Source organism: Staurois parvus, unplaced genomic scaffold (assembly GCF_062004578.1).
Source record: "Staurois parvus isolate SC_StPar_1 unplaced genomic scaffold, SC_StPar_1.0 ptg000175l, whole genome shotgun sequence".
NCBI classification, from domain to species: Eukaryota; Metazoa; Chordata; class Amphibia; order Anura; family Ranidae; genus Staurois; species Staurois parvus.
In genome coordinates this window covers 15,037,208-15,052,704 of record NW_028317971.1, presented here as the reverse complement: position 1 = coordinate 15,052,704, position 15,497 = coordinate 15,037,208, and the positions used below count along the sequence as shown (strand labels likewise).

The window sequence follows — 15,497 nt, the reverse complement described above, 5'->3', positions numbered from 1 at the left end:
TGAGCACTGTTGACCTTGTATTTGGATTTTACATCTGAAATACTCCCCTGTGCATTTAGGTGTGCTTTTTGCCTGGTGTAGTTTCTAATGAAAATACATCATAAAATATGTTGAGTATCTTTGTTTTAATGTACATGCAATGCACTTCACATTGCACACCAACACATCTGTCGACATGCATTTTGAGGAGTTTCCATTCATTTTAAAAGAAAACACATCAGGCAAAACAAAAAAAAAAAAAATGTGAATCCAGTCTAAAGATGTACAACCTCCCCCCCCCCACCCATCTTAAAATCAGACATAAAACCAATATGGTAGAAAACGGTTTTTTATACAGTAGGTTGCCAACAACTGAAAACTATACAGAACAGATCTGTAAGAGTAATACAAATCCTACCCACTGGCCACAGAACCTCCTCTCCTACAGCTCAGGCAATTCAACTTTTAGCTTTGCTTGTGACAACTTAAGACAAAAATTTTAAGTGGTGGCAATAGGCAGACTTCAAGTGGTTGTAAAAGCTTAGTTTATTTTTAATTTTTTTACTTTCACGTGTAAAAAAAAAAAAACCTTCTGTGTGCAGCAGCCCCCTAACACTTACCTGAGCCCCCTTTCGATACAGCGATGTGCACTGGGGACCTCACCTTCCTCTTTTGCTGAGATAACAGCCAGAGCCATTGGCTCCTGCTACTGTCAATCACAGCCAGTAAGTCAAAGAGGAGACAGCAGGGGAGGGCGGGCAGGGACACACCCTGTGTAAATGGACAGAGCAGAGGCTCAGAAGAGAGCCTGCTCAGGTGCCCCCATAGCAAGCGGCTTGCTATGGGGGTACACGGCAGGGGCCAGGAGCGCTGGCGGGGGGACTCAAGAAGTGGAGGATCGGGGCTGCTCTGTATAAAAGCATTACACAGAGCAGATAAGTATGGCATGGTTTGTCAAAAAAAAAAAAAAAAAGGAAGAAGAAAGAAAGGAATAAGAGTTTAACAAATTTCACTCACCACTTCATCAGCCGTAAAGTCAATGAATCCAGGTAGAATCAAAAAGTCACTATAGGAAAACAAATAGAACAAATTAGAGCAGAAACGTAGCACTGACTGTATAAGAGGACAGCAGCAAATACCAAGAAAATAAAAAAAAAATGTGTTTTTTTCAGTGGTGAAACCCATTTGCTCAAATTCTCAATTTTTCCATGTTTACCTCTGCACATAAATCATATTTGGGCATTCAAAAGCCACACCCAGTTAGAATAAAATGCTAGTCCTGTATGACAACCTCTAATGCTTGTATGCACCTAGTCAAAGAAAATGCGCACTGCAAAAATATGTAGGCTATAGAAGTAGAAAATACTGGTTCCCTGGCTATCACACGGATCCAATAATTTCAATACTTTCACAGCCAATGACCTGTTTGGCAAATATGCAGGTCAGGTATAGCAATATTAAAGACGGCCCTGATGGTAGGTCTCTGGTAAAGACAAAAAAGACCAGAACGGTTTTCGATGTGCCCCGTTTACATTATAACACAAACTTCATGTGAGCTTTTTTTTCCTTTTTTTTTTTTTATGATGAGGTATGCAACAGAAAAAAGTCTCTGCGGGGGAACAAGAGATTTTCTACGTACCCATGTTGGCGCCATGTGAGACTTTCTGCGCAGAACAAAAAAAAAAAAAAAAAAAACCCAAACCCCCCCTAAAAAAAACAAAAAAAACCATACATGTTGAATATTTTTGCACAGAAAAAAAAAAAAAAAAAAAAATTATATACACTGCTCAAAAAAAAAAAAAAAAAAAAATAATTACAGGAACACTTTGAAAACACATCAGATCTCAATGGGGAAAAAATAATGCTGGATATCTATACTGATATGGACAGGGTAATGTGTTTGGAACGCAAGGATGACCCATCGTCTGATGGAAATGAAAATTATCAACCTACAGAGGACTGAATTCAAAGACATCCTGAAAATCAAAGTGAAAAAATAATGCAGCAAGCTAGTCCATGTTTCTGAGATTTCATTGCAGCAACTCAAAATGGTACTCAGTAGTTTGTATGGCCAGCAACTGCTTGTATGCATGCCTGACAATGCAGGGGCATGCTCTTTAATGAGACCACGGATGGTGTCCTGGGGTATTTCCTCCCAGATCTGGAACAGGGCATCACTGAGCTCCTGGACAACCTGAGGTGCAACCTAGTGTCGTCGAATGGACCAAACCATTATATCCCAGAGGTGTTCTCTTGGATTTAGGTCAGGCGAGCGTGGGGGCCATTCAATGGTTTCATTTCCTTCATCCTCCAGGAACTACTGGCATACTCTCACCATATGAGGCCGAGAATTGTGCACCAGGAGGAACCCAGGACCCACTGCACCAACGTAGGGTCTGACAATGGGCTCAAGGATTTCATCCTGATACCTAATGGCAGTCAGGGTACCATTGTCTAGCCTATAGAGGTCTGTGTCCCTCCATTGATATGCCACCCCAGGCCATCACTGACCCACCACTAAAACAGTCATGTGGAATGATGTTACAGGCAGCATAACATTCTCCACAGCTTCTCCAGACCCTTTCACGTCTGTCACATGTGCTCAGGGTGAACCTGCTCTCATCTGTGAAAAGCACAGGACGCAAGTGGCAGACCTGCCAATTCTAGTGTTCAATGGAAAATGCCAATTGAGCTCTATGGTGCCGGGCAGTGAGCACAGGGCCCACTAGAGGACATCGGGACCACAGGCCACCCTCATGAAGTCAGTTTCTGATTGTTTGGTCAAAAGACATTCACACCAGTGGCCTGCTGGAGGTAATTTTGTAGGGCTCTGGCAGTGCTCATCCTGTTCCTCCTTGCACAAAGGAGCAGATACCAGTCCTGCAGATGGGTTAAGGACCTTCTACAGCCCTGTCCAGCTCTCCTAGAGTAACTGCCTGTCTCCTATAATCTCCTCCATGCTCTTGAGACTGTGCTGGAAGACACAGCAAACCTTCTGGCAATGGTACGCATTGATGTGCCATCCTGGAGGAGTTGGACTGCCTGTGCAACCTCTGTAGGGTCAAAGTATTGCTTCATGCTACCAGTAGAGATACTGTCCCTAGCCAAATGCAAAACTAGTGAAAAGCAGTAAAAAAAAAAAAAAAAAAAAAAAAAAAGAAGGATGAGTAAGAAAAGAAAAGAAAAAAAAAAAAAATTTCAGTGGCCTCCACTAAGACCATTCCTGTTTTCGGAGTAGTCCCATTGTTGCCCATCTAGTGCACCTGTTAATTTCATTAACACCAAAAGCAGCTGAAACTGATTAACAATCCCCTCTGCTACTTAACTGACCAGATCAATATCCCAGGAGTTTAACCGACTTTTTTTTTAGCAGTTTTCCTGATCCTTTAACATTACACACAGTGTTGTACAGATGCTGCAAAAACACAACAACCTGTCACTTTTGGCAGGCAGTACCACCACTGAACACAATCCATTCAAATGAACAGGGTTGCACTACGACTGCATTCAATGCGGTGGTGTGGGCTTTTCAGAATAAATTAGGCAGCGAGGAGGCGACATATCTCCTCAGAGCTGACCTCTGAAAATCAGACCGTAGATTCTGAGAAGCGATCAGCTACTTCCTAGTTTCTGGTCTAGGCCAGTGGTCGGCAAGCCGCGGCTCGCGAGCCACATGCGGCTCTTTACCCAGTCTAATGCGGCTCTTCTGTGTGCCGGGCGCCTGCTCCCCTCCCTCCTCTCGGTCGGCCGCTCCCCTGCCTCCTCTCGGTTGGCAGCCCCAAAAGTCCGCGCGGACCTTTTAATCCGGCCTGCGGATGTGGCTGTCAGGATGTGTGTAGGCGGGGCAGCGTGCCGAACGTGAGGGGAGGGGAGCTAGGCTCCTCTCACAGTCCGCCCTGAAGACCCGAACGGCGCGGGAAGACAGCGAGAGGAACGCAAAAGGTAAGTGAATTGACACTGGGGACTTGGCTTACTAGAAGGGGGGGGGGGGGAATAGTACTGTGGGGGATGAAATACTATATGGGGGGATGAAATACTATATGAGGGATGAATTACTATATGAGGGATGAATTACTATATGAGGGATGAATTACTATATGAGGGATGAATTACTATATGGGGGGATGAAATACTATATGGGGGGATGAAATACTATATGGGGGGATGAAATACTATATGGGGGGATGAAATACTATATGAGGGGATGAAATACTATATGGGGGGATGAAATACTATATGGGGGATGAAATACTATATGAGGGATGAAATACTATATGAGGGATGAAATACTATATGAGGGATGAAATACTATATGGGGGGATGAAATACTATATGGGGGGATGAAATACTATATGGGGGGATGAATTACTTTATGAGGGATGAAATACTATATGGGGGGATGAAATACTATATGGGGGGATGAAATACTATATGAGGGGATGAAATACTATATGGGGGGATGAAATACTATATGGGGGGATGAAATACTATATGGGGGGATGAAATACTATATGGGGGGATGAAATACTATATGGGGGGATGAAATACTATATGAGGGATGAAATACTATATGAGGGATGAAATACTATATGGGGGGATGAAATACTATATGGGGGGATGAATTACTATATGAGGGATGAAATACTATATGGGGGGATGAAATACTATATGGGGGGATGAAATACTATATGAGGGATGAATTACTATATGAGGGATGAAATACTATATGGGGGGATGAAATACTATATGAGGGATGAATTACTATATGAGGGATGAAATACTATATGGGGGGATGAAATACTATATGAGGGATGAAATACTATATGGGGGGATGAAATACTATATGAGGGATGAAATACTATATGGGGGGATGAAATACTATATGAGGGATGAAATACTATATGAGGGATGAATTACTATATGGGGGATGAAATACTATATGAGGGATGAAATACTATACGAGGGATGAAATACTATATGAGGGATGAAATACTATATGGGGGATGAAATACTATACGGGGGATGAAATACTATACGGGGGATGAAATACTATACGGGGGATGAAATACTATACGAGGGATGAAATACTATACGGGGGATGAAATACTATACGGGGGATGAAATACTATACGAGGGATGAAATACTATACGGGGGATGAATTACTATATGGGGGATGAATTACTATATGGGGGATGAATTACTATATGGGGGATGAATTACTATATGGGGGATGAATTACTATATGGGGGATGAATTACTATGGGGGATGAATTACTATGGGGGATGAATTACTATGGGGGATGAATTACTATGGGGGATGAATTACACTATGGGGGATGAATTACTATATGGGGGATGAATTACTATATGGGGGATGAATTACTATATGGGAGATGTATTTTCAGTTTTAAAAATGTGGCTCTCAAAATAAATTTCAATCATGGTTTTGGCGAGATTTGGCTCAGTTGAAAAAAAAGGTTGCCCACCACTGGTCTAGGCAAATGTCATAAATCCCAGGAGTCTTCAGGAGGGGAGGAGGGGTTGTCAACCAAGCTTGCTCTCCTGCCTGTATGCCTGAACTAAGGGCAGATGGAGTCCAGGAAGGCAATGCTATAGGAATCATCTGCCCTTACTCAAGATGGCCCACAGCCAGAAATGCTATGGGGGGTGGGGGGTGGGCAGGGGGGTTTTAAAAGTGATTTTTCAGTAAAATAAAGCATGGATATGGATGGAGGAGTTTGCTTTGCAGTGCTCACATGCAGTGTAGTCCAGGTTGACGAATTACAAGTGGAGCAGACCTTATAGGGAACTAGTGTCTCAATCATCATCAGGCTCAGCCCACCCACCTACAGAACTGCTTAGCCACTATCTGTGAAAGTTGTAGTGGCAGCAAGGGAACTCAACTGCACCAAGAATGGAGTGTCTACATGGATACTCAGGCCACAGTGCACCTCCACACAAAAAAGTTCTGTGCAGACTGATTAGCGTTGTGTTCCTTTAGAGCTCTAAAGGTCTCCTTTCCCCTCTATTACAGTCTTGTCTCCCCTTTTATTTCCCACCTTTATTCCCCCCCCATCTGGACCTTTATGGATTATGCAAATCATGACCAAACCCTGTACTTACAAAAAGGAGGAGATATTTTATATGTTTACTACACATGAAGTTTTATCTATACTCTTCCTCAATTTATCCACATGTATATCTATGGCTGGTTTTCACACTTTTGTATTTCTACAATGTGTCAGATAGACTCTGTTCAATTTCAGAATATTCTGTATGTTCTATGATACTGGAAAATAAAAATATTGAACGAGAAAGGTCTGTGCTTGCCCCAAACTCATGTACAGGTTTGTCGTAGACCATTTACAAATTTCCCAGACAATTTTTAGATTATTCTATGTTCTTTGATTTTCGTTTCTGCATGTTTGATAAAAAGTTATTAAAAAAAAAAAAAAAAATACAAAAAACAAGAAATAAAAGTGGATGGTAATAGTGAGAGGCACATCAAAATTTACTTGGAGAAGTCCTTGAAACAACAAAAGCTGCCGGAGAACACAACGTACATAAACATGCTTTGCAATTACTGGGAACACAAGCCATGAGGACCAAGCTGCAAGGAAAGCAGATGGGCTTTACTCAGTTGGGTGCCAATGGTGTGTGCTGATTAATCTTTAGATATACATAATTATGTAATATAAAATGCCATCAATAGTTGAAAGCTAATTATTTCAAAAGGGCTAGGTTTTAGTCATCGCACGATGGATTCATTTAGTCATCTACATTAAAAGTAAAAAAATACAAGTTTCACTAAATGGTGTTTGTAAACCAGAATCAGAGAGCCTTTTCTAAAAGTAGAACTATTGCAAAACGGTATAATTTCCTAAATCTTTTCTGCAGTGCATCAAAATATATTTCAATTACATTTCTACAAGGAAAAACCTATGTGACTCACAGTAGTAATTACACCCTCGACCATTTGTCCAATTTTAGAAACACTCTGCCATTTTTACTTCAAGACAAAGCAAACCTTCATCCATTACAAAAAGATGCCCATTTTAGGTTTTATTTATATTAAAAATATATTTTTATTATTTTTATTTTAATTTATCAATTATGTACCGTTATAGAATAATGCATGATATTTTTATTTAGAGATATATTTAATTTTTGGTATTAATGTATTGTTCATATATGTTTAGTTTCCCTCTGAAGTGATGTACCCATTCTATTAGCCTTAAACAGAGTCGTGAGGTGATGCAGAGTAAAACAGCTGATTTACATCCCGATATAAGAATTAATGAGTAATTAGATGGTTAACAAGGGTATGGAAAGTTCACCACATACATCGTGAAAATTTAACCCCAGAAACATGGCTGCGTCCATTTGAGCTACATTATAATGGCATCCGTATGCCTTATAAAGAGCCAGGAATGAGGTGATGTCTCATCACATCCCACTGACGAAGCCACGTGACCCGGTGGCGCAACACGTAGGGAAGGGGCTCTGACGTCACCACGCACTCGGGAATCAGACAGACGGAGAGTATGGGAAGTGCGGTCAGCACATACAGAGGAAGCTACGTTGTATATTTTAAGGTGTGATTTGTTTTTAAACATTGTGAGTTCAGTCAACTTGCTACAAATAAAAAGTTGTTTTAAGGATAAGGCACTATATTTTGTTTCATGTGTATCATATCAGGAGAAACAAGGAGAGATGGAGGAGTAAATCAATAGTCCTAAGCCATCCAGAGGGAGAGATCCATGTATATCCATCCACATTAAAGGATCAGTATATTCATAGAATCCTGGGAGGAGGGAGTATCATATTACATCTTAAATCCTTTTATCATAAAGAAGTTGAAATATCCTGCCATTATTGGGACACAAAGTCATTTTGCCCAATTGAAAGTTAGGCTTATATTAAAGTGAGCACATAATATTAAAGTCTGCTGAGCAAAATCATAGGTGAACACTTGATCTGGATTGCATTAATTGACTTTGGGACAGTCACTAATTATTTATTTTTTTCAATTTTTAGTTTTATCACATGGACTTATTTTATATATATTTTTTCAAATTAATTTGGATTATCAATTTTTCACAATTTTATGAATTTGTATTTATTTAATGATTAATTTATCACATTTGAATTTAGCACAATATTAAGGGGATTAATTTCATTAGCATATTAGCACCTACAGGTGTTTTATATTTTATAATAATTGGAGTGCGACACAGTTGCACATTTTTCTCCTGTGCCTACCCCCTATCCTCACAATCATGGTTCAGCCTCCCTTTTTTTTTATGTCAAAGCTTAATTGAACAAGCTGACGTTAGAAACTGCTTGGCTACCATCCACAGGTGCACCAGATTTTGCACTCTCCAGTTTTAGTAAAATCAGCCAAAAGTCTGCATTAGTGTCTCGTCATTTTACAGTCATTTTTGAGCATTGGTTTAGGTGGCTTTGTGGGCATCTGAGACTTGAACTTTTATTTTTTTTCCTTTTAGTATTTTAGCCAACCGAAAGCTAGTGTGGGGGAAAAAAAAATAAATAAATATGTGCTGTGTGTTTGCACACATTGTTCAGGTGCCCCTACTAAAGTCTATTTGGCCCTAAAACATCTGAGGCTGTAAGCTGCAGGTGTGGACAGTCAAAACCAAAAGACCACCGGGTTTGTGTCTGTCTCTTATATAGCGCCGTCAATTTACACAGCACTTTACACACATATATATTGTGCATTCACATCAGTCCCTAACCGTCAAGGGGCGTACAATCTAAAGTCCTTAACTCGCATTCATACATACACATACTAGGGCCAATTTAGACAGGAACCAATTCACCTACCAGCATGTCTTTGGAGTGTGGGAGGAAACTGGAGTAGCCGAAGGAAACCCACGCAGGCACAGGGAGAACATGCAAACTCCAGACAAGTGGTGCTGTGGCTGGAATTCGAACCAAAAGACCCTAGTACTGCCAGACAGAAGTGCTAACCATTTAGCCACTGTGCTGCCCATGTTTTGGAAGCTTAGCTTGTTGGAGCGTCAATCTACAAAACATTCAGATGTGAATGGGACCTTAATTTCCTTTGTAATGGAACCGGAACCCAGACCGCACTGAGTTTTTCTGTTATAGCACAACTTCCCCTGTCCGAACACCATCCACGGACCACACCCTTGAAATCCCTCAGGAAACAGACAATACCCAGCTCTTCATAATACAGGAAGCCAACAACTCTTTATTTTACACAAACAACATGTTTTATACAGAGGGCGGGGAAACACAACCAGGAACAGGAAATACATCACCCCTCCCCATCCCACCCAGACACAGAACAATGGGATGAAACACATGGTAAAGGACATTGACCAACCCCCACACCAATACACAAACAGTACATCCCATAATAGTTGGCTGGACAGGAAGACACAGCACAATGGGGGGTAGCACATGGCAAACAGACAATGGACAGCCATGTGGCCTAGACAAAGGAACACACACTATACACAAGACTCAGACATTCACATACACACCCTGTACCCCTTAAACAGGCACAGGGTGGGTTAAACATAATGATGATACAGAGGTCCCCCCACCCCCAAAAGTCACTCCCGTCACATCCTTATTCTCAAAATAAAAATCATATATCCACTACTTAATGGCTTTTGTCATTTCTCATCTTAATATTCAATGTTGGTAATATATGTTAGGTGTATAGGGATAACTACGATCCTTACCGAGTCACATATATAGAGTATTATACGATGGCTATGTACACCCCATTTCGTCTCATCAGAGAGGCTTCACACTGTTTACTGCAAATGACACACACATCTAGATTGTAATTGTACCAGCAGGCGTGGGTAACATTTTAAGTGGAGTGTCTGCCTTGGTCCTTTAATCCTCCCTGTTGCTATTTGATAAGAAAGGATATACAAGCAGAGAAGAACTCTATGGAAAGTGAAATACAATGAGGGTGGAAACCATTTCCCATATACGTATATGCAACAAAACATTCGGGTTGAAGCTTTAACTTCTCTATAGGTAATTGTTCAAGCTTCCTTAAAAATAGAGGAACTTGAGCAGGAGGTACAATCCTCCCTATACACAGGTAATATGTGCAGTGACTTTACAGCAAATAGAGTTCACAGTTTATTTAAAATTCACAATGAATCTGACTTAGAAATTGTGCGGCTTCACTTGAAGTCGCACGATTTCAAATACAGTCAGTGTGATTTCAGGTGCGACTTGGATATCTGTGCGACTTCATGCACAGATGTCTACGTAAGTCGCACCTTAAATTATAAAACAAACAAAAAAAAAAAAACCTTTTCTTCAAAATTGGTGTGGAACCACAAAGTCGGAGTCGCACCTATTTGAACAGTCCCATTGCAGACAATAGGATGAGACTTGTCATGCAATTAGAAACTGTCAAATTGCATGACAAGTCGCACTGGTGTGAACCAGAGCTTAAAGTTGCACTTCTGTTTCTCAATAAGTAATACTTGTGTTTTTAAAACTTGGTTTTATTTATAAAGATGTTATATATCACAACGGCAACATTTGTGTGTAGTTCATGGTCAAACCTGAAATACCATAAATAATGTTATTAGATTCTTACTCCAGAAGTATACGTTTGGCAGTTCTAGAGAAATGCTGAAATAATGCATTACAATTTAACTAAACCCATTAGATTTCAGTTGACTGAAAAGTACTGGAGATTTTAGTCGCCTAAAACTAAAATGGCGTTTTAGTTGAAAGACTGACTAAAACTAAACTCGAAATTTGACATCAAAATTAACATTGCCTCCAAGTTCCCAAACCTCTCCTTTCTCCCCTCACTTATTTATTTGAAACAAGCAGTGCACATTAGCTGCAGTCATGTACACTGCCACACACACTCTACAAATCCCAGAGATTACACAATCGAAAAGAGTGGGACCATGGAGAATGAACGTACCAGCCCAAACAGAAAGTTGGATCACAAAAGCAAAAAAAAAAAAAAAAAAAAAAAAAAAAAAAAGGGGGGGGGGGAAATAGAACAAATATATACTACACTACAGCTGGGCTGGGCACTATGGCTCCACTTTTTCTTTAACCCATTTTAGAAGCCCTCTACCATTTACCACCTCCCGCTTCCCTGATAACACACCTAACCAAAAAAAAAGGAAAGGGTTACCTTTAAGACTTCAAAAGATAGGCTTGACATTGATGTTCTGCTGCCTAATGCACAATCATCTGTCATTGTCTATTGCAAAGGTAGCACTTATGTGAAAATCAATATAAGTCGAGACAAAGTAAAAATAAATAAAATGAAGAAAGAGCAATTCAGAGATTTGGATTGGATATTTAACCAGAGTTTAGTGACATTTTAATGTTACAAAACAAAAATGACCAAAATAGGCCACAGATACACAATGTGAAAATCACAACTTGTGCCATTTCTGCATCTCCCCATCAGTATGATGCAACAAACGCCTTGTCAATCAAGTACTTATCTCTTCCAACATTCCTCATATGTAACAAAGAGGGTGCACAGTGTACGGCTTCTTCAGCATGTGCGCTAGGCACATGTAAATGCGCAAGCATTGACATGTATTCACACGCTGCGTTGTGGTTTAAAACATGCTGCACTACTTAAAGTGCCTTGTGAAGTTAAGGAAAAAACAGATACATTTGTAAAAGGAAACTGACCGTTTTGTCTCTTGTGTTTATGTGCTTTGTAGAACACTTACATACCTTGAACCATGTTTTAGTAAATCTCCCCCACTGGGGCACGCTATCTGTTCACTGCACAGTGACAGGAATAGACCCTGATTTATCATGCCTGTATGCATTAAACTAAATATATATATATATATATATATATATATATATATATATATATATATATATATATATATATATATATATATATATATATATATATATATACACACACACACACTTTTCCTTCACTGTGTAAATATGTATGTAAACATGACTTAGTACTTGGTGGCAAATCCCATGTTGGCAATAGCAGAGGTCAGACATTTCCTGTAGTTGGCCACCAAGTTTGCACACATATCAGGAGGGATTTTGGCCAACTCCTCTTGGCAGATCCTCTCCAAGTCATTAAGGTTTGGTGGCTGACGTTTGGCAACTTAAACTTTCAGCTCCCTCCACAGATTTTAAAAATCAGCAGGGGAGCAAATACATACACACACACACATACATACATACATACATACATACATATATAGATATAGAACAACACATGCCAGTGTATTTGTTGTGTATGGACCCCAAGTGTTTGGATGGCCCAGTGAGCAATGCTTGTTCAGATATCTGACATAGGAGGCTCACCAAGGTTTCTACCCCCTGGGCATTCAATCCCAGAAATTTAATGCACCCAGGAGGGCACAGGTGCAGTGTCCATCCCCACTACCAGACAGCCTGCTAGGCTGAATTTTCTACAAAGTCGTACTGGCATTTAGAACCCTATAGGGTTGATTTACTAAAACTGGACAGTGCAAAATGTGGTGCAGCTCTGCTTAGAAAGCAATCCACTTTCAGGTGGTTCTTTCAAAGCCTAAAGCGATAGTGAAGTCTGTTATATATTTTTTTTGAAGGGCCTTCCAAGAGGGTTATGCCATAATATGCTAGTATTCTACAAAGCATATTAGTACATTATGGACTAATCTGCCAAAGAGACCCTCCAGTACTACAGTGTAACTGATCCCCGTGCTTCCATCTTCAGCTGGTTTTTTTTCTGGGTCCCGTGCCAGTTGAATGGGTGAGCCACGAAGACATTACTCATGCGCACGAGTCACATTGCCACAGCACAGATCGGGGGCCATAAATCTGCAATGAGGTGCGCATGTGCGGCTCAGTGTACATGATGGCTGACAGACAAAAAAAAGGGGAGCTTTAATGACAGAAGAGACCGACATGGTTTCTTCTATTATAACGGTTTGTCGGCAGTTTTTTTTTTTTGTTTTTTTTTTTAAAGTAAGCTTACTACCACTTTATTTGAACAAGCTGATTGCAAAAAATCTGTAACGTGGCATATTTGAGCCTTTCATACTATTTTGGCAGGCAGCAGGGCAAAGCACTTGTGCCTCCTGAGCACACAAAAATGTCAGAATTAGACCCTTGCATGTTAGTACGTATAGTCCATGGGTTCAACCCTACAAGACTAAGAAACCAAGATCTAGTGCAGCAGCTGGATCAGAGCTCTAGCACTATGAAGTGGTGTTATGCTCCCACTTGAATTCCACATCGGCAGTAATGCAATCAATTATTTGAAATTTTCTACTGAGAATCATGACAAGCTGTGATTTATAACCCCCATTTGCTACTGCGACACCATATTTGGTGGGGTTTAGATTCTACTTGTTACACGAATCACATCAAAAAGGTGGCTGGTATCAAGGTTTTTCCTTACTGGCTGCCTGGACAGGACAATCTACTGTACTACTTCACACAGTATGTGGGCCCAGCCAAGTTTACATTTCCATCTAAAATTTTATTCATGAAGCCCAGGTTTGCTCCAGGGAGAACAGATGTGAGCAGAGGCTTCAGAACTGCAGGCTCGAGGGATTAGGATTTTAATCATTCGTTACAGCAATCAAGTCTAATATTTTATGTGCATAGAAATGGTTGTTCCACAAAAATAATCTTTATATCAATAAAATTATTCCCAGAGCCCATCTGCAGCATCTTGGAACACTAGCTTTATGAATTGTTGCAAATAAAATTACAATGGCACTGTAAAGCCCTACTCTACTTAAAGAAGAACTTCACATAAATGGGAACATTCCACTCATCCTTCCCCTACCCCAATTTTTGAAAGTTTTTTTTCCTGGAAATAGGTACCCATTTTCTGACAGGTATCCCCTGCCACTTCCGCATTCTCACCTTGGCAAGAATTTAAAAAAAAAAAAAAAAAGTTTGGCCCACCACCCTCTCTGCCCGAAACCTCTTGGGACATGTCACATGCCCCAGGGTGCTGTGGGACAGGTCAGAAAGCACAGTTCAACAACGCGCATGTGCAGCCAGATTTGTAAATAGCAGAAGGACACAGCCGGCTCCCACAGTAAAGATGGCAGCACCTGGATCTACAGCAACAAAAACAAGCAACGGCAGTTGCTCAAATATCATTGAAACTAGCAAAAATAGGGAAAGGTGTGCAAGGTCAGGGCAACATAAGAATGGAAGTACAGAAAAATGACTGTTTATGTACCAGAAATATACCTGTGGAATTGATAAATGTCAGAATTCCATCATGCCTCCTCATGACAACTGTCAGTGTTTGCTCCAAATTCACCCTCCTAAATTTGGGACAACCACCAGTTTTTGTTGTACAGGGGCGCGTGCAGAGGTTCGAGTGTGCCCTTGTAGACGCTCCTTCAGTTCAGCCAAGCGCCTTCTCCGACACTGCAGATAGAGCAGCAGCTGGGGAGTTTTGTAGCTGGGTGAAGCCTGATGGGGATTCAGACATCAATTATCCAACGATCTTGTTTCCCTTGTAACCAATGGCTGGCAGTGGGCAGATTCCATAGCCAATAGACAGACTGCTATTGGGTATGGATCCATCCACTGCCTGCTGTCAATTAGTAGGAGTCCCTCAGCTTCCCCATCAGGCTCCACTCCCTGTCAGAATCACTGGTTGCTGGGAGCCTCTCTGCAATGAAACCAACAGGGTCCTTGACAACCAGCGACAGGTGGTAAGAAGAGGGGGTAGCAGTAGGGTGCTCTGTCTCTGTACACCAACTAAGTTGCAGAGGAAATTCTCAGGATTTCAGGTAAAATCAAAAACATATTTTGCACTTAAAACCCAACTCTAGGCATGAGAGCCTTAGTAGGAGTAAAGCAGTGAATGTAGCTTAGAATAAGCTGCAAACCTCCAGGGTTGGCTGTCAAAATACCCAAGCAACAGCTGCATTCAGTTGGATGCATCAGCTGTTCAGGTGACAGAGTTGGGCAGAAGCAGATCTGATCTGCTGATTGAATTTCATTGGATTCACCAGGAAGCAGCAAATTTGAACAGTGTATGGTAAGTTTTAGGCCTCATTCACACAAGACGTTTTAAAAACACTCCACTTGGCAGCAGCGTTTTGGTAGAAAAAATGCCTGATGTTTGTAAAAAGGGTCTACTGCTTTTACAAGTATTGAGGCGTGTTTACAGGCGTCAAGTCATGTCAACGGCCAGAATACATTAATATTCACCTCCAATCCTCGTCGGCTCTTCTCCACTTTCAACTCCCTACTCTCTCCCTCCCACCCCCACCCAGTACCTCACTCACCGCCCACGAGATTGCCATTCACTTCCAAAATAAGATTGACGCAATCCGTAAGAACATTGCCAATACTCCACCTACCTCCCCACCTAGCCTCCCTCCCACTACAACCCCCTCCAACTCTCCCCTCCTCTGACCTCGCAACCGCCCTGTCCCCCACCACCCTTAACATCCCGCACACCATAACCCCCCCCCCCCCCCCAACACGCCGCTGCTTCAGCCTCGCCACCACTGAGGAG

General features: G+C 41.2%; 1 protein-coding gene across 3 annotated transcripts in view; it reads right to left on the bottom strand.

Moving 5' to 3' along the window:
* The window catches only part of IMPDH1 (inosine monophosphate dehydrogenase 1), a 176,114-nt gene that overhangs the window by 36,614 nt on the left and 124,003 nt on the right, over positions 1 to 15,497 (bottom strand). For all 3 annotated transcript variants that reach the window (XM_089676988.1, XM_089676989.1, XM_089676990.1), the window contains exon 3: positions 997 to 1,045. In XM_089676988.1, coding sequence (XP_089533114.1) covers positions 997 to 1,045 — 49 coding nt within the window. The remainder of the gene's footprint in view (positions 1 to 996; positions 1,046 to 15,497) is intronic.